Below are 23449 nucleotides of genomic sequence, written 5' to 3'. Positions count from 1 at the left end.
CAATTAAAAAACAAACTGATATCTTCGAGAGGAAATAATTAAAAATAAAAACCTTACAATAACCTGGTTGCATAAGTGTGCACACCCTCTTATAACTGGCTGTGTTCAGAATTAACCACAAATAAAGTTTGGCTGTTCTAGTAGGATTTTCCTGACATTTTCTTAGTTGCATCTCAGAGCAAAAACCATGGTCCGCAGAGAGAATCCAAAGCATCAGAGAGATCTCATTGTTGAAAGATATCAGTCAGGAGAAGGGTACAAAATAATTTCCAAAGCATTAGATCTACCATGGAACACAGAGAAGACAGTCATCATCAAGTGGTGAAAATATGGCACAACAGAGACATTACCAAGAACTGGACGTCCCTCCAAAATTGATGAAAACATGAGAAGAAAACTGGTCAGAGAGGATTCCAAGGGGCCTACAGCAACATTAAAGGAACTGCAGGATTTTCTGGCAAGGACTGGCTGTGTGCTACATATGACAACAATCTCCCATATTCTTCATTTAAATGGGCTATGGGGTAGGGTGACAAGACAGAAGCCTTTTCTTACAAAGAAAAACATCCAAGCCTGGTTGAATTTGCAAAAACAAACATCAGGTCCCCCAAAAACTCATGGGAAAATGTGTTATGGTCTGATGAAACTAAGGTTGAACCTTTTGGCCATAATTCCAATAGGTATGTTTGGCGCAAAAACAACACTGCACATCACCCAAAGAACATCATACCCACAGTGAAGCATGGTGGTGGCAGCATCATGCTTTTGGGCTGTTTTCCTTCAGCTAGAACCGAGGCCTTAGTCAGGGTGGAGGGAATTATGAACAGTTCCAAATACCAGGAAATTTTGGCACTTCAGGCGTCCGTTAGAAAGATGAAGAGGAAGTTCACCTTTCAGCATGACCATCGCCAGAATAAGAATAACATTTTGGAATGGCCCAGCCAGAGCCCAGACCTGAATCCAGTTGAACTTCTGTGGTGTGATTTGAAGAGGGCGGTGCACAGGAGATGTCCTCGCAATCTGACAGATTTGGAGCGCTTTTGCAATTTTTATCATAGGTACACTTCAACTGTGAGAGACGGAATCTAAAACAAAAATCCAGAAAATCACATTGTATGATTTTTAAATAATTAATTTGCATTTTATTACATGACATAGGTATTTGATCACCTACCAACCAGTAAGAATTACGTCTCTCACAGACCTGTTCGTTTTTCTTTAAGAAGCCCTCCTGTTCTCCACTCATTACCTGTATTAATTGCACCTGTTTGAACTTGTTACCTGTATAAAATACACATGTCCACACACTCAATCAAACAGATTCCAACCTCTCCACAATGGCCAAGACCAGAGAGCTGTGTAACGACATCAGGGATAAAATTGTAGACCTGCACAAGGCTGGGATGGGCTACAGGACAATAGGCAAGCAGCTTGGTGAGAAGGCAACAACTGTTGGTGCAATTATTAGAAAATGGAAGAAGTTCAAGATGACAGTCAATCTCCCTCAGTCTGGGGCTCCATGCAAGATCTCACCTCATCAATGATTATGAGGAAGGTGAGGGATCAGCCCAGAACTACATGGCAGGACCTGGTCAATGACATGAAGAGAGCTGGGACCACAGTCTCAAAGAAAACCATTAGTAACACACTACGCTGTCATGGATTAAAATCCTGCAGCGCACGCAAGGTCCCCCTGCTCAAGCCAGCGCATTTCCAAGCCCATCTGATGTTTGCCAATGACCATCTGGATGATCCAGAGGAGGAATGGTAGAAGGTCATGTGGTCTGACGAGACAAAAATCTAGCTTTTTTGTCTAAACTCCACTCGCCGTGTTTGGAGGAAGAAGAAGTATGAGTACAACCCCAAGAACACCATCCCAACCATCAAGCATGGAGGTGGAAACATCATTCTTTGAGGATGCTTTTCTGCAAAGGGGAGAGGACTGCACCGTATTGAGGGGAGGATGGATGGGGCCATGTATCTCTAGATCTTGGCCAACAACCTCCTTCCATCAGTAAGAGCATTGAAGATGGGTCATGGCTGGGTCTTCCAGCATGACAACGACCCGAAACACACAGCCAGGGCAACTAAGGAGTGGCTCTGTAAGAAGCATCTCAAGGTCCTGGAGTGGCTTAGCCAGTCTCCAGACCTGAACCCAATAGAAAATCTTTGGAGGGAGCTGAAAGTTCGTATTGCCCTGAAACCTGAAGGATCTGGAGGTGTTCTGTATGGAGGAGTGGGCCAAAATCCCTGCTGCAGTGTGTGCAAACCTGGTCAAGAACTACAGGAAACGTATGATCTCTGTAATTGCAAACAAAGGTTTCTGTACCAAATATTAAGTTCTGCTTTTCTGATGTATCAAATGCAAATTAATTACTTAAAAATCATACATGTGATTTTCTGGATTTTTGTTTTAGATTCCTTCACTCACAGTTGAAGAGTACCTATGATGAAAATTACAGACTTCTACATGCTTTGTAAGTTGGAAAACCTGAAAAAAAGTGTATCAAATACTTGTTCTCCCCACTGTATGCAACAAGGTTGTGAGTTTTTTATTTAAAATGTTCCCCCTCAAAGATTTCAGTTTGTTTTTCAATAGAATTGTTCACGTTATAGGTCACATTAAAGGTGGAAAAGGTTCGGACATTGTTTATCTTTGTCTCATTTTTTACATCACAAGAACCTGGCATTTTAACAGGGGTGTGTAGACTTTTTATATCCACAGTATTTAACATAGAATAAAAAATATCCCGATATACTAAATCTCAATTCTTCAATTATTCCACAATGGTTTTAGTATAGTTATTTTCAGTCTTTTAGTCTAGTTTAGCTACTTATTTTCAACACATTCAGCTTTATTCAGTGGGTGATTTAACATCCTCTCCTCATCTCTTTTGTCCTCTGCATTGTGACCAGATTTCTTGGTGCCATACATAGCATTAATTTAATGCTATGTATGGCTTTTTTTCTCTCTTTGTGTATTCCATTTTAGGACAAAATTATGTTTTCTGTAATAAAATGTTTGGTTTTTTTACTTTTACCCATAGTTCCCCTGTCAGAGAATAATCATTGTCCAGACTAAAAATCTGTCTCACTGGAACATAGGTCGTAGGTCTTTATTTTTTGTTCTGGCCTAGGTTTAATCTGTGAATGGGAAACTGCCTCTTCGGGTAAATTACTTACTGTATGCGTTCAAAAATCTGTCCATCCAAATTCACGTTTGAACGGTTTCCTGCTGCACCATTCTGAATGGATGTGCTTGTCACGCAGCCCTTCTGATCAAACCGTGCTGTGGTACATGCTATGTTGTATTGCCTTCAGTCACCTGTACGAACAACAAACCTCTGGGCATAACCAGGAGTAGCAGTGTGGGACGTGTCTGAAGATCAAACGGGCTAGCACAAGTTTCGACAGTTCTAGTGAGAGGATGAGAGAAGCGCTGCTTCCAATCCTCGCAGATGGGGGTGCGTGCTTAGTTGCCCGCACACAACTGGGAAACCAGACACTTCTAAAGACTCAACCGTTTATCCAAACAACGACATTGAAGGTGAAATGTTTTGTTTGTAGAGGTTGATATTTCGTCTATGTTCACAATGTTACCCGCGAAATATCGTTGTGTCCTAGTTTTTTTCACAAGTTTCTGGTTTTACGCAACTCTTTCCCACGGGAGCGGATTTAAACATTCAACTATCTTGGACCCTCATGGGAAGTATCATCTTAAGTGGAGGTTTGACCAGAGATCGATTACATTTGAAATAGAAGTAGAAACGAAAGGATATATAGGGTTTGGTCTATCTCCCAACGGTGCCATGGCGTTGTCGGATATAGTCATTGGTGGAGTCATGGACGATACGCCTTATTTACAGGTAAAGTGTTATTCACCTGGCTTTTACAAAAAGAAAGTGATGCGGGTATCTTTTTGACAGATGAAAGATGGGCTGCTTTCATACTACGAAGTTCAGTATGAAAATAATTACTGGAATGACAATGTTAAACTTTATGTTGGAATTTTGTGAGTAGATTAATGTATGAGACATACATCATGGGACTGGTCGTAACTACGTACAGATTACAAATAGTAAATTCAAAATATTTAGGGTTCTACTCATCACAGGAAGCTCATTCTGCCTCTGGGACCAGTGACTAATTTAATGGCAATAATTCCACACAGTTCAGCAAAAAGCAAAACAAAAAAAATCATTGTGTTACCTGACGGCCAGGGTTTATGTTGAGACTGCCGCAGTGGTTTTGTTGCCCATGTTGTTGTTTGGTTTTTGGCGCTGTAGTGAAACAGTTGTATATTTAAAAGCGGTGCATGGCAGTGATCAGGATAACGACTACAGCCAGGCACTTGACAACAACAGGGCTGAGTTTATAAGCCTGGGGCCCATATGTCTACCTGTTATGAACTCCGAGACACAGACTTCAGGTTGACTTAGATCTTAAGTGATTTGGACATCCCAAGTAGACCACAAATTACAATTTCTCTTTAAATCAGAAATGTGGGTGACATCACATACTGATGGGGTCCTTAGTTGCTTTCTATATGTATTTTGGACTGCTAAATAAACGATGTACAGTATACATTCATTGGTTATTGAGGAATATATATTGTATATTAATATATCTTATAAATGCCTCAATTTATACAAACAACGATATAACCTCAAATATCCTCATTTTTTAAAAACTAGAATTTCACTCTAATGTATAGTCAGGCCTTTATTCTTTTTCAGATTTTTTTGTAAAATTTCTTCAGACCCATCTTTTTAAGAAAAACACAGATAGCGTGGTCCCAGCTATATTAAATATTAAAACCCCAAATAGGGTGGTCCCACCAATATTGTATAAAAGGCATAGCATTTCAAGTGTCTACACTTCACCAAAAACACAATGTTTCTTTCAAAATGTACTCAGGTCACTCTGGACATCTGATGAGCATTTAGCATGTATTGACTTTTAAACCCCTTTTTGACAAGTTACAAGACCATTCAGAAAAGCAGATTTTATTTTTTTTATTTTTTTTACCAGTTTAGATATTCAGTGAATGTTTTTCATATTGTAATTACATAGGTTTATCATCAGATGCTGTGAATGAGTATTACTGTAGGACTGTTTTTTGAAGACAGTGTTTTTCTTTTACATATTGTGTACATAGACAAGTAGAATTCTATTTATGTGTATCCTATCCATACATTTTTTCTGCATTTTGACTGCATTACCTGGCTCTTTTTAATCTGTTATTTAATCAGAGGTCACAAAGTGAGCATTGACAACTTCCATAGTACCACACAAAAAAAAAGAAATATTTGCAACATTATGAAAACAATGTCCACAGTACAACACAAAATACAACATAACATCACCGCAATAATAAAACGGCATACAGTACATAGTTCAACACAAAACACAATATTAAAACCACACGATATGATGGTGTTAGTGCATAGACGTTTGAAAGAGCAGGATTTAAAAAGCATGCCACATTTAGGTGCCCTCCAACCTGCAATTCAAAATCAGCAGCAGTCAAATTTCAGGTCCTTCTGCAACACGCTCCATGATGATGTGGCAGCTAAAAGCATGTCTACCAGACAGCATACCTTTTTACATGACATTATATTAAATGTAGATTTGAGATCTTAGAGGGTTATGTCCATGACTCTAATCTGAATGAAGTGCCTGAATGTATTGCTAAAATATACCAAGGTGTCTGTCACATTGAGGATGGCCGTTCTGCTAATTGACTAATTGTTTGTTACAAATCATAGACTGTGGTGTCTAGGCAAGACCCTGAAGCTTTCATCTCTATTCCTGGATCCAAATGATTTCACAGATTTTCTTTCAAAATACTTTAATTTTAATTTTAATTGAAAACACATTATGATCGTGCCAGCTATAGTACTTTTAAAGTAACGTATCATTAATTCAGGAAAGCGATGCACATTATTATTCCACACTGCCTTTTCAATAGTGCCGACAGAATATTGTTTTTTCCCAAAGTTTGGTCATTTCAGTTTTGTTTTTTTTGACTGAAAACTGTCATGCCCCCTAGATCATAACTGTGTTATTGCGGACAGGACAGTTGTGTTTCATCAGGAATGCTTTCAACAGGATTACTTCACAGACGCCAACAGAGAAGTGCACCGAGATTTGCAGCAGAACTACAGACTGGAGTATGGCAAAGAGAACAGTACACACACTGTCCTGGCTTTCAGCAGAGATCTCCTGACCTGTGACACAAGTGACAAGGACATCACGGTATGGGGGGGTGGGTGGAAATGTGATAACCATAGAAATGTGGGGGTTGATATGTGTGTGTGTGTGTGTGTGGGGGTTAGGGTTTGTAGTAATCTGTGTTTAAACGCCAGTGCATCACAAAGGCATTATTGTACTTGTTCCAGCATTTTTCCAGCAATGATAATAAATGTGAATGTGTGTTACCTGCCCAGGGAAGCACAGTGAGGGTGATCTGGGCCTACCACAGTGAAGACGTTGGGTCTTCAGGACCGAAGTACCATGGAGTGAACAGGGGGAGGAAGAGTATGCGGTTACTCGACCCAGGAAGTAAAGCTAATATTCCCTCTGGGACAGTCTCTTTCAACTTGCAAAACATGAACGTAAGTGTGACAGCTGGGCCAGCAACAAAGCTGTAGTCCGTCTTCCACTGCATCCAGCTCTTGGTGCCTTTCATACTCTCTATTTGCATTGTGCCAGATTTATGATAACTCAAATTGTATGGAGAGTAAATGTTAGTCTCTCTGTCTGTTTGTTTCTCTCAAGATAGGTGCCAGTGCCGTTCAAGGACACTACATACTGGTGTCAAATATTTAAGATCCAAGAGGTGCAGCAGAAGCATCACATCGTTAGAGTGAGTGTGTAATTATGCTACTACACAGTAGCAAATAAGTCACAGAATTACCTTTGAAATGGAGTCGCCTGTTAGCCGTCATATGTCTCGTTCAAGGTTATTTTCAAGACTCATCTCACCTACTGTATATAGTCGAGTTCTTTTTTGTCTGCCTGCATCTTTCATTGCTGCCATATGAAGTGTATTTTCCCTCTGGGGAGCTTTCTGCTACTGCTGAGGCACACCTGTCGCATGTTTGAAGATCTAAATTGCTACTGTGTAATAAAAGAGCCATTATATAAATGATACCCAAACAAAAACTAGTAAGATCAAAAGCCTTTAAAAACAACTTGATTATAGGATGTGGCTTTTGCGATTTTGATTCTGAAGTGCAGGATGACACCTTTCTTCTGCCTTAGTGGGTTTTGACATGGTTTTGAAACGACATTATCATGTTTTACTTATCGCTGTAGGTATGTCAACATAGTATGGAATATTGCTACTGTTTTTCGTTATATTACTTACAGTGGGAGTGTTCTGCCAAGTAAAAAACAAAATGCTTGCTTTCGATGTTGCCATGGCAATGCCCTCTTTTGACTTTAGAAGCCTTGCACTGAGAAAAAGCTAAAAACAAAGAGTCTTCAGTCGTTGAAGGAACCAGAGCATGAAAGATATAAATATAGCTAGCTCCTTCTGCTCTAACTCCCCTCTAGCCACTAGCTTACTGTACTGTGGATCTGGCTCTTTTCCTCTGTTCTCCACTCCTCCATTCTAAGGATAATTAGAGCCTAGACTGAGAAACTTCGGCACCATTCTACTAGAAAAATATCCAGTGTCCATCCCATTATTCGGAGGAGTTGTGTAATGGTCGAAGAAAAAAAGGTCTGGAAAATCCTTGCCTTATTACATAACAGCTGCAGGACTCATGTCGATCTCTAATTCCACTATACTACTTATCATGCACTGTTACTGTCAGATTTTTTGTGAGCTTTTATTTTGGAAAGAGCTCTTGCATGAACACTGAAAGACACTGAAAGCGTTGCCATTCCACAATTAGTAGGATAAAACAGAACTAATTTCTGTGTCCAGATGCCACGTGGGACTCAGACCGTTGTCATTAAACATTCTTATTTTTCCATCCCAGATGATTTCATGTGCGTGTCCGTGGCGATGAGTCAGTGAGTAAGAAGCCGTGTGTAAGACATCTGTTATTTTGCGTGATGTGAATATTACTGTGTCATTCAATTCATCTGTGGTCTATATAGACTTTTAAATTTGCATCTTGTAGTAAAACATTTTAGTTCTTTTGGGGTTTTAATTTATAATATTACACCCACATTTATAATTTACACCCACATTTTTAGGGCCTATTCGTATTGTCTCTGCTCGCGTCGTACAAGTGATCCCTTCTTTACACTTAAAAGCCAAGATTTCTATGATACAATTATCATTTTGCATCCTGCCCCACATGCTTCATACATCTGGGGAAGTTAAACCAAATGCTTCATCCTTCTGTGAATGTTTTAGTACCCACTTGTCCCTTTGAGGATTTTTCACCATCTGCTTTATCCTTTTGTGGGACGATTCACCACCTGCTTCATCTCTCTCTGGATGTTTCAGTGCCTTTTTTATTCCTCTGGGGAAGTTTCACCACCTGCTTCATCTCTCTCTGGATGTTTCAGTACCAACTTTGTCCCTATGGGGATGTTTCATCACCTGCTTCATCCCTTTGTGGAATGTTTCACCACCTGCTTCATCCCTCTGTGGGATGTTTCACCACCTCAACCCCACGTTATTATCTTTGGCACTGTAACCACCTCATGTTTAGCTGACTACGGTATGAAATACTTCCTGAAAACATTTATGTAACCGGCTGATTTTAGCTTGGTATATGTATTCTGTTCAATAAAATACTTTATTCAGAGAAAGCGGCCTATAAAGTGTTCTCGAAAGGCAGTTTGTTAAACAGGACAAAATCGTCTAACAAGAGGTGATCTATCCCCCCACTCCCATGGCACAATCTCAGCCTCAGACCTTGACTCCGTTGACTGTTTTCACCATAAATAAATACATTTGAGAAAAAGTTAAAGGAAGAATGTCTAAATATTTATATTGTGGTCAAAGGCCAAGCTTTGGTCTTGTGTCCTGCTGATTTGAAAGGAGGCCTCACAGTATGATGTCACAGTTTGCCCAGCAGGCCGCAAGCTGCTTTGCTCAGAATCTCAGTCCAAACTGGAGGCCCCCATTGAGGAAAACCTTTTATTTTTCTGTGCTTCCATCATTAGGTGAACAGGGCCCACAAAATCACTTGTGTGAGTGTAACACTTGAGGTATTTTAAGGCAAGTGTAGGCAATTCAAATGGTTACAATACACTAACATTGACCACTTTCTTCTCTTTTTTTTTGTTTACAGATTGAGCCTTTGATTGAAAAGGGCCATGAGAACCTTGTACATCACATTTTGTTGTATCAGTGTGATAGTCGCTTGAATGAGAGTGAGCTCTATTCTGGCCATGAATGTTACCATCCAAATATGCCTGACTCCTTTCTCACCTGTGAGACGATAGTCTTTGCCTGGGCCATTGGTGGTGAGGTGGGCTTTGTGCATTTATTTCTGTTTGTAATCATTTGTATTCAGTTTTGTTATGAATTTAATACTACATGGATAGTATTGAGATGAAAAATAGTAATGACAAATGTATATAAATAATGTAATACTGAGCTATATTGTATTTTAAAAAAACTGTTTTGCTCAGAGAAAAATATTATGTTTCAAGAAATGTAACAAAAATCTCAGAAATGTAAGTGTTAAAATTATGGACATCTCTGTTTTCAATACCTATTAATACTTCACCATGCACAAATTATTGTTGTAAAATGTTGAATAAGTTGGAGGACACATTGGAAGGAATCTAAGACTATTCGTCCAAAATAATCCTTCTAGATACTTGATATCCCTGACCTGTGCTAATGGACTTCCCTCTTCAAGTGATAGCTTCAATTTAGATTTTTTTATGGGTTTCAAGTTCACAGACTGAGATGGCCATTGTAAAATGTGACAACTTTGCAATCTGTTTGTTGACTTTGAAGTGTGTCTTGTTGGAAGATGTACTTACGGCAAAGTTTCAGCCTCCAGGCAGAGACAACCAGGATTTGGGCTATAATATCCTGGTACTGAGTAATGTTAATGATGCTGCAAGTGCCCCTAAAATTGCCTCAGAACATCAGAGATCCACCATGATGTCTTACATTAGATACACTAGAGTTGTTTTCTTCATTTTGACACCAAACCCCGCATGGTCAACAAATGTAAACTCTTTAAGTTTGCTAAACAGCATTGGCCCTTTGATTGGAACTGGTATTTCAAGGAACTAGAAGGATTATTCTGTTCCAAGGAATTGTCTAAGATCCCTTCTAATGTGTTGTAGTAAAAGGTATTATTCTTGTTAGGTGAGGTATTGAAATGTATTTCTAATCTAAGCATTTAGTAGGTCTTTGAGTTGAAGATTCCGGTATTAACTTTGTGTGTCTAAATGCAATGCGCTGATTTGTGTTTGCCAAAAAAACACAAATTGTTTTTCTCCATATTACGATATTATGATGATATTAATAAACCTGCTAAACATAATTCAACCTAATCAATTCATTAAGCTACCATATCATTTGGTACAGAATCAGACAATGTGCCCAAATTCATAAAGAAAGAAAACCTACGCAGATTAATAAAAAATAAATATATTAATGCACATGCCAGATTCTAGAATGTCACATGCCAGATTCTAGAATGTCACATGCCAGATTCTAGCAATTCTACAATGTCACGTAAACAGTTCCCCCGTCGACCTGTTAAGTGTTCTTCTCCGTGTACCCCCAGGGCTTCACCTATCCACCCCATGTTGGACTGTCCATTGGCACATCGATAGACCCTGTCTATGTCCTGATGGAGGTCCACTATGACAACCCAGACCTTCAACAAGGTATACTCACGCAATGAGGCGTGGCCAGGTCTGTCTATCTTATCACACCGCGCGCTGCAAAACCTGCCTCGCGGCAATCGGCGGTGCGACCGGTGATTCATTATGACCTTTCCCCCCGGTCAGGAGTGGTGGACAGCTCTGGCCTGCGCCTGTTCTACACCCCAGAGCTGCGTCAGTATGATGCGGGCGTGATTGAGACCGGCGTGTGGGTCAGTCTTTACCACATGCTGCCGCCAGGGATGCCAGAGTTCGTCTCGGAGGGACACTGTACGCACGAGTGTCTCCAGGAGGTACCACAGACCACTGTGTCTCTCAGTCTGCGGCCCTGCCAGTCACTCCCGTTTCACTTGAGGAAATATACAGGAGTGACACATCCAAAGTTAAATTACTGATATATACCACCCGCAATGAGAGGCCTCTGTCTGGTTTCAACCAAAACAGCAATCAAAGAGTTCAATTAAACTACAAAGAAGGTTTTTGCTTATGTATTGCGGCGAACGTCTCTTTGCTCCTCTGTCAGTCCCTAGGCCAAGAGATGCCCAGCGGAGTGAGGGTGTTTGCCATTCTGATGCATGCCCACCTAGCTGGCCGTGCCATCAGAACCAGACACTTCCGGGACCAGGAGGAGCTGCAGCCCCTGTCACACGACGAGGAGTTTGACTTCAACTTTCAGGAGTTCCAGCTGCTGAAGGACGAGAGGCTTCTCTTGCCTGTTGGTACAACGCCGGACGGTTTCTCTGACATGTTAGGTGGTGTAGAGAACAGGAATATCGATGTGCCTTTTGAGCTTCCCATGCAGGTCCAAGCATGTTTTCCTCCCCACTCTGAGAAGTAGTCGGGATCCACCTACACAGTAGATACAGGACATAAGTGGCGTTTCATGTTTTGCTGTTCCTCACGTAAGCGCTGACACTGACTCCAAAACCTACACCTTTCCTACCCACGTCAGGAGTTGCTGTTCACTGTTAGCTCGGGCAGGTTCATCTCCAGGTGTAGGTGTGGTACAGTTGTGTGCACCGATTACATTTCATTTGAACTTCTAAGTGCTCCCACTTGCCGGCCAACAGGTTTTCATTCTTTATAGTTTTTAGGTCCCGTTGATTTTTAAAGCACACTGAATTTGTCTACTGAATTTATCTAGTGGACACACTGAATTTAACTAGTGGACACCAAATATCTAGTGGATTTCAGGTGAATTTGAGATTATTATAAAAACATGGTAACCCGCTCTGATTACGTACATTGATTTTTACCTAGCCCGAGCTAAATGGTCTTAGCGGCTATTGCCTGTGCACCATAGTATGGTTTTGATTCTAGCCCACTGCTTTTTGCATTGCAATATCAGAATATGTCAATCATTTATCTGCTGCTATATTGGATTGATAGTGTTTCAAAGCATTTATTCACCAGACATGAATTTGGGTTCATTCAAGAGCACATCCAAACATTAGTCAAAAGAAGCCAGACCAGCTTCTGTTTACTGTCTCCTTTGACCGCAGCACAACCATGCATAAACCTCTTTTAATAACTCTTCTATGGATACGATTGTTTTAGTATAATCTTGAAGATGTATTTCGTGACAACGCCGTTCTGTGTGACGTGGGCTTCTCTATTTACAACAAATGGCCTAGATTTCAATCTGCTTTCTTTTCAGGGTGACAATTTGATCACTGAATGCAAGTACACCACAAAAGGCAGACAAAACATGACTTGGGTAAGACAGCACTACTCAACCACGTGGATCAAATGATACTTTGCCTGACTTCGCTTGCTATCATAGGGCTTTTAAATCCGAGCTGTCAGCCCTGAAACCAGCTCATCCCTATTATCTGGCATCTTCCTAACGATCGGTTTGACGTGTCCTGTTGTTCATCGGGCTGAGTTCATGATTTTCACATGTCTGTTTATGCATGTGAGATAATGATCCTGTTCACAAATATTTGTGCCACCAATTCTATCCTAATCCTAATAGATCTGACCTTGTCCATCCTAATCCTAATAGATCTGACCCTGTCTTTCCTAATCCTAATAGATCTGACCCTGTCTTTCCCAGAGGTGGGGGACTCGAGTCACATGACTTGACTCGAGTCTGACTCGAGTCACAATTTTCAGGACTTGTGACTTGCTTGATTAAAGTATCAAAATGACTTGACTTTGACTTGAGAACAAGTTAATTGAGACTTAACTTGACTTGAAGTGGAAGACTCGACAATGACTTGAACTTATAATAAACAAACAGCAATACAATTATTTTATATGTTGTGACATCAGCACCACTAATCAGCGTATGTGCCTTTAACGATGCACAATTCAAACCGCGCCAAACATGGCGGACAGTAACGTTAGTGGAGCTCCACAAATAGTATCGTTTGGATACAAGGACTTTGAACTGGACCGTGTGAATAAAAAAAGATTTGCCAGATGCTAAATATGCAAAAACGTCAAATGTCATTCGTCATTTTAAGAACCACAAGGAAAGGTAAGAAAGTAATCTCTTATATTGAGTTTCACTAAGATCTATAACGATTAAGTTACTAATGTAATGAATTAATATTTTGTTTGTCATAATTGGCCTTGGTTCCATATTATGTTTGTTTTTTTCTTGTTAGAAATGTGACCATTATCCTTACTGAATACGTCTGTTAAATAGATGTAAGGGAATTTGACTATAACAGTGGCATAGCCTGAATTTTAATGTTGATGGGCATCTTAAAATGAGCGGGCATGTATATTATTACACGTAGGCTATAATGTCTGTATTAAATGTGCGCATTTTCAAGTGTTTGTGGACTGCGCGTGGAAACTAAAAAGCATTGTGCTTACACCATAACAGTTAACTTTACTGCATGAAAGTGGAGGCGCCGATGTGATTGCTAGCACCTAAACATTTCGAACAGTTTTATTTTTTTACTCATACAGACAAGAATAATTACAGCGTAATTACATATTAGGCAGTTTTTCAGTCACAATAATTAGTTTATAAGGTTGTTATTATTAGCCCTTATTACATGGATTGGCTGAATTCCAGTGCAGAATGCGTGTTATTTCTAGATAACAGACCGTTGCCATGAAAAACAGCGCGTTGCTATGGACGCAGCAGGATTCTAACCAGAGACGGAACGGTATTTGATTTTGAAATCGAGCTTCGCACCGAGCGCACGTCAGAAACAGAGGACAGTGTGTGTGTGTTCATCTCTTTAGTACTGTGACTTGACTTGACTTGACTTGAAACTTATAAGGACTCGACTTGACTTGCTTAGGGTGAACCCTTGACTTGACTTGACTTGCTTGATTTATCTGAACTGTGACTTGAGACTTGACTCGAGACTTGATGGTTAAGACTTGAGACTTGCTTGGACTTGACCATGTGTGACTTGTCCCCATCTCTGGTCTTTCCTAATCCTAATAGATCTGACCCTGTCCATCCTAATCCTAATAGATCTGACCCTGTCTTTCCTAATCCTAATAGATCTGACCCTGTCTATCCTAATCCTAATAGATCTGTCCCTGTTTTTCCTAATCCTAATAGATCTGTCCCTGTCTTTCCTAATCCTAATAGATCTGACCCTGTCTTTCCTAATCCTAATAGATCTGACCCTGTCTTTCCTAATCCTAATAGATCTGACCCTGTTTATCCTAATAGATCTGACCCTGTCTATCCTAATATATCTGACCCTGTCCATCCTAATAGATCTGACCCTGTCCATCCTAATAGATCTGACCCTGTCCATCCTAATAGATCTGACCCTGTCTATCCTAATAGATCTGACACTGTCCATCCTAATAGATCTGACCCTGTCCATCCTAATAGATCTGACCCTGTCCATCCTAATAGATCTGACCCTGTCCATCCTAATAGATCTGACCCTGTCTATCCTAATAGATCTGACCCTGTCCATCCTAATAGATCTGACCCTGTCTTTCCTAATCCTAATAGATCTGACCCTGTCTATCCTAATCCTAATAGATCTGACCCTGTCTATGCTAATCCTAATAGATCTGACCCTGTCTATCCTGATAGATCTGTCCCTGTCTTTCCTAATCCTAATAGATCTGACCCTTTTTATCCTAATCCTAATAGATCTGGCCCTGTCTTTCCTAATCCTAATAGATCTGACCCTTTTTATCCTAATCCTAATAGATCTGGCCCTGTCTATCCTAATCCTAATAGATCTGACCCTGTTTATCCTAATCCTGATAGATCTGTCCCTGTCTTTCCTAATCCTAATAGATCTGGCCCTGTCTATCCTAATCCTAATAGATCTGACCCTGTTTATCCTAATCCTAATAGATCTTACCCTGTCTATCCTGATAGATCTGTCCCTGTCAGTCCTAACAGAGCTGACATTTTTCCTTTCACTTCAGGTTTACAATAAGAGCAAAGCCCATATTGACCATCCTTACTTTTGAATGGATATTATGCTGAAGGATAGCTTCATTCCTACTACAATATCAAGATTATATAAATCTAATGAGTATAAATGAATAAGTACAATTATGTGATCTGTACTTTCTGTTAACAGGAATGAGTTGTGTTTCTTCAGTTTGAAACTCTTGGTTGCTACTTTCACATATGTGTTAAAGGCTGTCTGTTCTTGGCTGAACAATCTGTCTGCAAATACAGCCCTATGGCCACAGATGGAGCTTGGTTATATAGCTGTTTGCAACTACTGGCACAGTTTCTTACAGAGACATCAAACTAACAAATTACTGACGACTAGTCGTAAAATGGGTCTACTTTTCTTCTGAAGTGTCTCTCTACTGTTCAGGGTTAGACATGCCATTAAATTGTTGTTGTGGAACAATATAAGACAGGATTTTAACAAAATTGTATGTTTCTGTGAATTTGTAAATTCTGCCATGTACACTCACCTAAAGGATTATTAGGAACACCTGTTAATTTTCTCATTAATGCAATTATCTAATCAACCAATCACATGGCAGTTGCTTCAATGCATTTAGGGGTGTGGTCCTGGTCATGACAATCTCCTGAACTCCAAACTGAATGTCAGAATGGGAAAGAAAGGTGATTTAAGCAATTTTGAGCATGCCAGACGGGCCGGTCTGAGTATTTCACAATCTGCTCAGTTCCTGGGATTTTCACGCACAACCATTTCTAGGGTTTACAAAGAATGGTGTGAAAAGGGAAAAACATCCAGTATGTGGCAGTCCTGTGGGCGAAAATGCCTTGTTGATGCTCCAAATAGGAAAAAGAGGCTACAATTTGCACGAGCTCACCAAAATTGGACAGTTGAAGACTGGAAGAATGTTGCCTGGTCTGATAAGTCTCGATTTCTGTTGAGACATTCAGATGGTAGAGTCAGAATTTGGCGTAAACAGAATGAGAACATGGATCCATCATGCCTTGTTACCACTGTGCAGGCTGCTGGTGGTGGTGTAATGGTGTGGGGGATGTTTTCTTGCCACACTTTAGGCCCCTTAGTGCCAATTGGGCATCGTTTAAATGCCACGGCCTACCTGAGCATTGTTTCTGACCATGTCCATCCCTTTATGACCACCATGTACCCATCCATCCTCTGATGGCTACTTCCAGCAGGATAATGCACCATGTCACAAAACTCGAATCATTTCAAATTGGTTTCTTGAACATGACAATGAGTTCACTGTACTGAAATGGCCCCCACAGTCACCAGATCTCAACCCAATAGAGCATCTTTGGGATGTGGTGGAACGGGAGCTTCGTGCCCTGGATGTGCATCCCACAAATCTCCATCAACTGCAAGATGCTATCCTATCAATATGGGCCAACATTTCTAAAGAATGCTTTCAGCACCTTGTTGAATCAATGCCATGTAGAATTAAGGCAGTTCTGAAGGGGAAAGGGGGTCAAACACAGTATTAGTATGGTGTTCCTAATATCCTTTAGGTGAGTGTATGTTCCCCATATTATACATTGCTTGCCATTACAACGTTGTCCAGCACATGGCGCCATAAGGCACTGCCATTGTCTTCTCTGTTAGAAATAATATTGCCTGAAGTGGTACATAATCTAAGTCAGATCTTTTTTTGTGGCTTGTGTACCAAATCTTATTGTTTGTTGAAGGGGAATTTCACCATAGTTCACCTACTTAATGAACATATTATTAGTGTTATTATTAGCAGCTATACATTTGTGTCATAAAAATACATAAATATATCTCCTCAACACAAGGGTTTCGGCAGTAGCGGGTTCATTTTTTTATAGTTTGTTATCTGCTGGATACCATATTTTAACAGATCAGGAGTCATAGATGTGGAATTTCTGTTTAGCTCTTGGTTCCAATGCATGTTTAACTCAATTTTGATATACATATTAAACAGTGCAATCTCACCATGTAAAAAATATTGTATTCAATATTTATTCAACAACCATGTTAAGATTTTATAATATGCCTGTTTAAACAAAGAACATTTTTAGACTGATTAGTAATAATATTTTCATTGAAACAAAGTAGAAAGCTCTGCAAAGTTCAGGAAAATATTTAGTAAGACCATCAGGCAATCCTTTTTTATGATTTTTTGTGCTGAAAGGACCAGTTTTATTGCCTGGTTCTGTTCACTCTGTTCTAACGGAAATAGTACAGATCTCAGGGTAACAGAAGAAAAATATGTGTTCCTGAGAGTCTTATTTTCAGGAATAATATTGGATTGATCAAACCAATATTTTAGCCACATTTGTAGGAAAAAAAGTTATTACAACAATTAGCTGCTAACTGAGGTTACTCATGTTCTGGTTCTGAACACTTGAAATCTTGCATAATAGCAAAGCATAATAAATCTATTAAGTAAGTGTTTGTATTGAAGTTTAATATTGAGCATACTGAAAATGCCTCACATTCCTCTTGTTCTTCTCCTCTGGTTTAACCGCAGGGCGGTCTGAGCACCAGGGATGAGATGTGTCTCTCCTATCTGCTCTACTATCCCAGAGTCAACCTAGCCAGATGTGAGAGCCTTCCTGAAATCCACGAGCAGCTTAAATTCATCGGAGTCAAAGAGATCCAGGTTCCTGTCACGTAAGTGTATGGCAACACATTCCGGTTGTTTCTAGGGAGACGCACCGTTTTCCGTACACTTCACAGTTCATCAAACTGCTGTTGTCAGCAGTTCGCCATCACGATCAATGAGGAGAGCCTGGTCCAGTGTCAGACATACATGGCCAAAACACAACATAGCCTCTGCCATATTTCTCAGTTTTGAAAAGCACTGTCACGTGTGAGCTACCACAACTTGCTGAAGACACAGCCTGTTGCTAGAGGTTTTCCAGACCATGGAGGTGGTATCCTGTTGCAGTACAGACATTGTTCTTTGCTTACAATTTGAGATCCGAACACAGAATGAAAAGCTACAACAGAAATGCTCAGAAAGAAGAAATGGAAGGCTGACGAAGAATGGTCCCGGCAAAGTCCTGATCTCAGGACTTGACGTTGGCAGTGCATGCAAGAAAGCCCTCAAACATTTCACGGATTAAAGCAGCACTGTGAAGAAGAGTAAGCTAAAATTCCTCCCGGTCGATGCAAGAGCCTGATGAAAAGTTACAAGAAATGACCACATCAGCTTAGGGGGCAGCAGTATTTATGGGTGTACTTATTCTTTCCACACTATGATGAATAAATGATTGCAAAGTGTAATCTTTCAGTGTAATTTCTTCAATTGAAGCTTACATATACATATGTCCAAATATATACAAAAATAGCTTTTTACACCACCGTATATTTTGTCTTATTAACTATGCCTTACTGTGAGTTTTCCTCTGTCATAGGACCTGGCCATTCCTGATCAAGAGCCCAAAGAAGTACAGCAACCTCTCCTTCACAGAAGCCATGGACAAGTATAGGTGGTCCAAGAAAAGAGGGCGGTCCTTCAACGAGATGGTTTTACAGCTGCCTATGAATGTGCGCTGCTCCAAGTGGGGCCAGGACGAGTGGGGGGTGAGTGTTCAGTCAGAGCTGGGTGTTGTGTCAGGATCATGGGGCTTGGACTGGAGCAGACGTGGCCTATTTATGAACCGGGCTTTTTTTTAAATGTAACAATTCAAATTTGCCACTGGAATCTAGTTAACAGTATTAATGAGCCCAATGCATTTTTCGAGACCTCCAAATAAGGCGTGATAAAAGTTGCCCTAGCTATTGGTCACTCCATGACATTTGTGACACGGCATGCAATTATTGGTGGATGAATGCTGAGAGAGGGTCATGTAGTAATGTAGTCCTTTCAGTTAGGAAGTATGTCATCCACAGGAAAGCATTATAGTAGTGATCTTTAACTCATCTGGGATGTTGCTTTATGTGTATTTTAAACAGTTCGCTTAAATAGATTAAATTATGTTTAAAACTGCTTCTAGTATTTCTAAGATACTCATAGTTCCCTGTTTCTTTTCCTTCTAGACTCAAGGGATGATAGTATCACCACGGGAGGTGAAGTCCGAAGTCAAGCCTCCCTCCATGATGTGCCCATCTGCCTCGGACCCAAACAGTGGAGTGGTTCTACTACTCTTTACAATGTGCCTTACATATGCCATAGTCCAGTCCTGTTCAGGCCTCTAGCCTATAGCCAAGCACTGTATGAACCACTCGTTCTCTCACACTGGCTGTGAAAGAAGTCCTTTGACTAAAGAAAAAATTCACATTCCTGGAATCTCTCCACGCCGATAGATTCATAATGTGTGATTGGGAGGCCTGTTTAATGCAAATTCAGTACTTAGACAGCAACAACAGAATTTTTAGGATGACTTCTGAACGCTTTGGTCGTCGGAAACACGTTATTATAAAGAAATCTTTCATCTGATGGTCTGACAGTAACGTGCTGGGGGGGGGGGGTCTATATATAATACATATGTATTCTGTATGTCCAATAAATGTTTATTTCCAGATGTGTTTTCGAGTTGGGAGTATTATTCATGGTCAAGGTGGTCTAAGTTCACGTCCTAAGTCATTGATGTTGAGTATGACACATGACCTCTTGGCTAGTATAGCACGACACATTGCTCATATAGAACAGCCTATAATCATTTCATGAATCAGCATCAAGTTAGGCCCACAATGTATTGCGGAGGAGTTCTCCGGAGTACATAACTTGACAAGCGTAGAAACAGGCCGTTTTCCTGATCCCATTATCCTGTGGCAGCGCAGGGTGGTTCTCAGTACTGAGCAGTCACTGTTACCGCCTTAGGCTCCCTGGTACTGCCAGGAACATCTCATCCTAAGGACGCTGGGTCGACCCACGCCACTAGTCCGACTTACAGTGATTACTCTAAATAAGTCCAATGTGCCGGTGTCCCACGCAGTCACAAATGAGACGAAATAGACGGTGCCACTCTTGCTCTTCTGTGTTAAAGGAGTGTGGCTGTAGGGAAGTCATGGAATATTGTGTTATTTAGAGACGACATGGATATCAAGGGATTTATATTTTGGATGGATGGATGGATGGATGGGTGGGTGGGTGGATGGATGCATTTTTAACCAAACAGACACAGCAAGATACATCAGAGGGTTGGGAATGTGAAAAGAAGGTACGTCCATTATTCAATTACTTCTGAAGATTCATCACAATCATTGCGTCTTAGTAGATTGTTGAGTGCTGTTTCTGTTTGCGCCTCCAGTTGTGTGGATCACTAAAAAAAGGCCCACATGGGTGGGCTTGGCTGTTCTGAGTTTGTCATCATCTGTCGTGTGGGACTGATGAAGTGTTGGAGAATATTTCCTGTTCCTTAATTGGGCTGCCTCTGTCTGACAGTTCTTCTGTCTGTGTTGTTTGAAGGAGTCCGTGGCAACTTTCTGTGGTGACTAGCATAGATGTGAATACCTAACTAAAATTTTAGACAGAATCCCTTTCATTTTCTTTCAGAAACGTTTCTTAAGATGTATTTTTGGGCATTTGTATGCTTAATTTGACAGAGATAGCGGAGAAAGAGAGAAAGCGTTTGATGAAAGAGCAGTGGACAGTATTCAAATTCATGCTGCAACAATATATAAACAGTGGCTTGGAGCTCTGCACCCATAGCAAGACCACAGGTCTTTGGTTTTCCTGACCTTCAGGGTCCTTGTCAAATGCCACGGGACATGAAACAGGTACATGTGTAAAATTATGGATGTTGCTATGAAAATCTGACCAGCAATGTTAGAAAAAATGATATCTTAGTAGAACAAATTCAATGTAGTTCTCACGAAACTTACTGAGTTGCAAATGCTGCTACTACATATGGAATGTGGGTGTGTCTGCGTAGCCCATATTGATTTACCATTAGCTTATTTGTTACACAGCTTGTCTTGTTTGAGTAGCGTCTCTGAGGTCAATGTTTTTCAGATGAAAATTTCAAGGGGATCCAGCAGAGGTCAGTATTCACTAACACATTTCTAAGAAATGGTGGTAGGGAATTGATGTGATCTGGTTCAAATGTTTTACCTGGAGCCAAACAGTAATACTGCAGCAACAGAAAAACGTGATACATAATTAATGTGTATTTATAATTAATAACATATTTTTTTAGGGTTTGATACATATTCATTAGGGCGAATCAATTGAGACAATTTATAGTTGGAAAACCCTAACATTTGAAGGCTTTTTAAACCTTGAATGCGCTATAAAAGTGATTCTCCTTGTGCTTCTCTGCTCAGACGATTCACGTGCGGACCAGTGGCTGCGTGCCATGACTAAGTCATGGACTGTCAGATTGCTCTCACAGATGTGCTCAGCTGACTCCTAAAAGGCCTATCATGGGGCTTCCCAGGTGGAGCAGCAGTCAAAGGTGCTTTTTTTTTGTTGCATCTCTGGCTGACGAGCGGCTGGTAAGCACCATGGGTAATGCCAAATGGCCAGTATCGCCCCAGGAGCGAGGCAGTGCTTTTGACCGGTAGTAAATGCTACCGATTGCAGGCTGAGGCCGCCACTGAGACAAAGCGCCACCAGGGTTGAGATCCCGAACGTCCAGGACGTCGATCTAAGGCGACACTTGACCAAGGCCTGTAGCATTTTCAGGAAGCCTTTTCTCACACCAGCTGCAAGCTGCTCATTCAACGACCATCAGTCAGACAGCAACTTTTCTGGAGCGTGGTGTCTCGTGCTAAGTGGCTAAGAGGCCACAGTCAGTCTTTTACTGTCCATAGTAGGTATTTTACTGTATGTGTTGTTTAATCCTATATCAAAAGACATTTGCTATGTCTGTCTTTTATTAGGAGCTCTATCCAGTATTTTGAGGGTTCTGATTTCAACAAACTAACGGTCGAAAAGCAGCTGCTTACCTGAGGTTGGAATTAGCTTCAAAATAAGGGTTTGGGTTTACAGGAAATGTTAATGACGGGCTGTAGATAATCCGTAGACCATCTGGTACATCAGAAATCACCAAATAGTGTTAACGTAATTGATAAAATATTAAGTGCTGATATACAAACCCTGATCTCTCAATACATATCCATCCTTTACAGAACATCTCAGCCCGGCTCAGACACAGCCAGAGTTACCCTGTCCACAAGCAGCATAGAAGCTTTTGATGCATAGGCAAGAACATTCGTCTGAGACATTCAACTGCAAGGTCGTCCCTCATGTTTGGGAAACAATTTCTCTTCCTCTAACAATAAAAATATGATTATTGAGCTCAGATGAGTGTAGAGATAGAGACTCAGAGCACTGTCATTCCTCAAGGCCTCACAGACTGAATGCTGTGGGTGGTGTGTAAACACGGGTCTGTCTGGCCAAACCACCAGGGAATGACCGATTCCCATCCTATCCTTCTTCTACGCTCCTCTTTTCCTTGGGCCTTGAACAGCAGCAGACTCACGGTCAACAACCAGCGCTACCCACAAAACAGCATTTCCTGGCTCTCAAGACCTGCTTATATAACACAAGAGGACTGCACAAGTTTCCTGCTACAGAAGTTGCCGTTTTATCCTAGCTGGCAGGAGGATTTGAAGAGAAAGGAATCATTGATTTTCAAGGCATTTCTGAGGTCTGTTATGTAAAGTCTTCCTTTGAAGCTACTTAGCACAGGATGTGGTAGAATTGAAAAGGACATAAAAGTAATTCCTCAATCACACAGTAGACAGGCACATTGTCTCCTACAAACGTAGAGGCATTTCAGAAGACTGAAAACATCCGTGCTATTTGTTAGACCTCTTGTTTTGGACTTGATTTTACATCTGTATTTATTCACATCTTTTCCACAAATTGCCATTGCAAAAGTTAAACAATTGTTCCATGCATGTAGGATGGAAATTACGACATACTATATCGCATGATATATACATATTTTTCACTAATTTAGTCTGAACTTCTTGCAGGCATCATCGATGAAATAAAAACAATCTGTCAATGAGCACTGTTAGTATTCCCGTTTGATTTGAATTAGCTAAGTTGAGTTAACCAACAAACTAAAGTTACAGTAGCTAACTGATATGTCAGTTCGTTTTCAAGCACATGCTGATTTTAAGAATACTGGTTCTAAAACATTATACTTTGAAGCAATATATAAAAGTGGGTATTTAATATATATATATATATACATATATATATATGTATACACACACACATACATATATAGCAATAGGGAGAGTCACTGGAAACAGAGACAGACACAGGTGTTCAGAGCCCTGGACAACATTTTATTAGGAGGTGAGGGGAGAACGTTTACATA

The 23449-nt window shown here is 40.5% G+C and overlaps 1 protein-coding gene across 2 annotated transcripts; it reads left to right on the top strand.

Moving 5' to 3' along the window:
- Window positions 1-3165: 3165 nt before the first annotated feature.
- Window positions 3166-19633, top strand: moxd1 (monooxygenase, DBH-like 1). 2 transcript variants are annotated; one of them, XM_010882909.5, is made up of 12 exons: window positions 3168-3866; window positions 6112-6258; window positions 6450-6617; window positions 6785-6868; window positions 9261-9440; window positions 10722-10824; window positions 10948-11114; window positions 11345-11536; window positions 12479-12538; window positions 17695-17837; window positions 18584-18752; window positions 19209-19633. In XM_010882909.5, exons 1-12 carry the CDS (start codon window positions 3585-3587, stop codon window positions 19365-19367), a joined length of 1854 nt encoding a protein of 617 aa, XP_010881211.4. In that variant the 5' UTR covers window positions 3168-3584; the 3' UTR covers window positions 19368-19633. The 2 variants fall into 2 exon arrangements, with proteins under 2 accessions (XP_012993949.4, XP_010881211.4); XM_013138495.4 differs by lacking the exon at window positions 9261-9440 and having other exon boundaries at window positions 3166-3866.
- Window positions 19634-23449: the final 3816 nt, after the last annotated feature.

Source organism: Esox lucius, chromosome 18, assembly GCF_011004845.1.
Source record: "Esox lucius isolate fEsoLuc1 chromosome 18, fEsoLuc1.pri, whole genome shotgun sequence".
Lineage (NCBI taxonomy): Eukaryota > Metazoa > Chordata > Actinopteri > Esociformes > Esocidae > Esox > Esox lucius.
The sequence above is the reverse complement of the archived record's forward strand: the minus strand, read 5'-3'. Positions and strand labels throughout refer to the sequence as shown.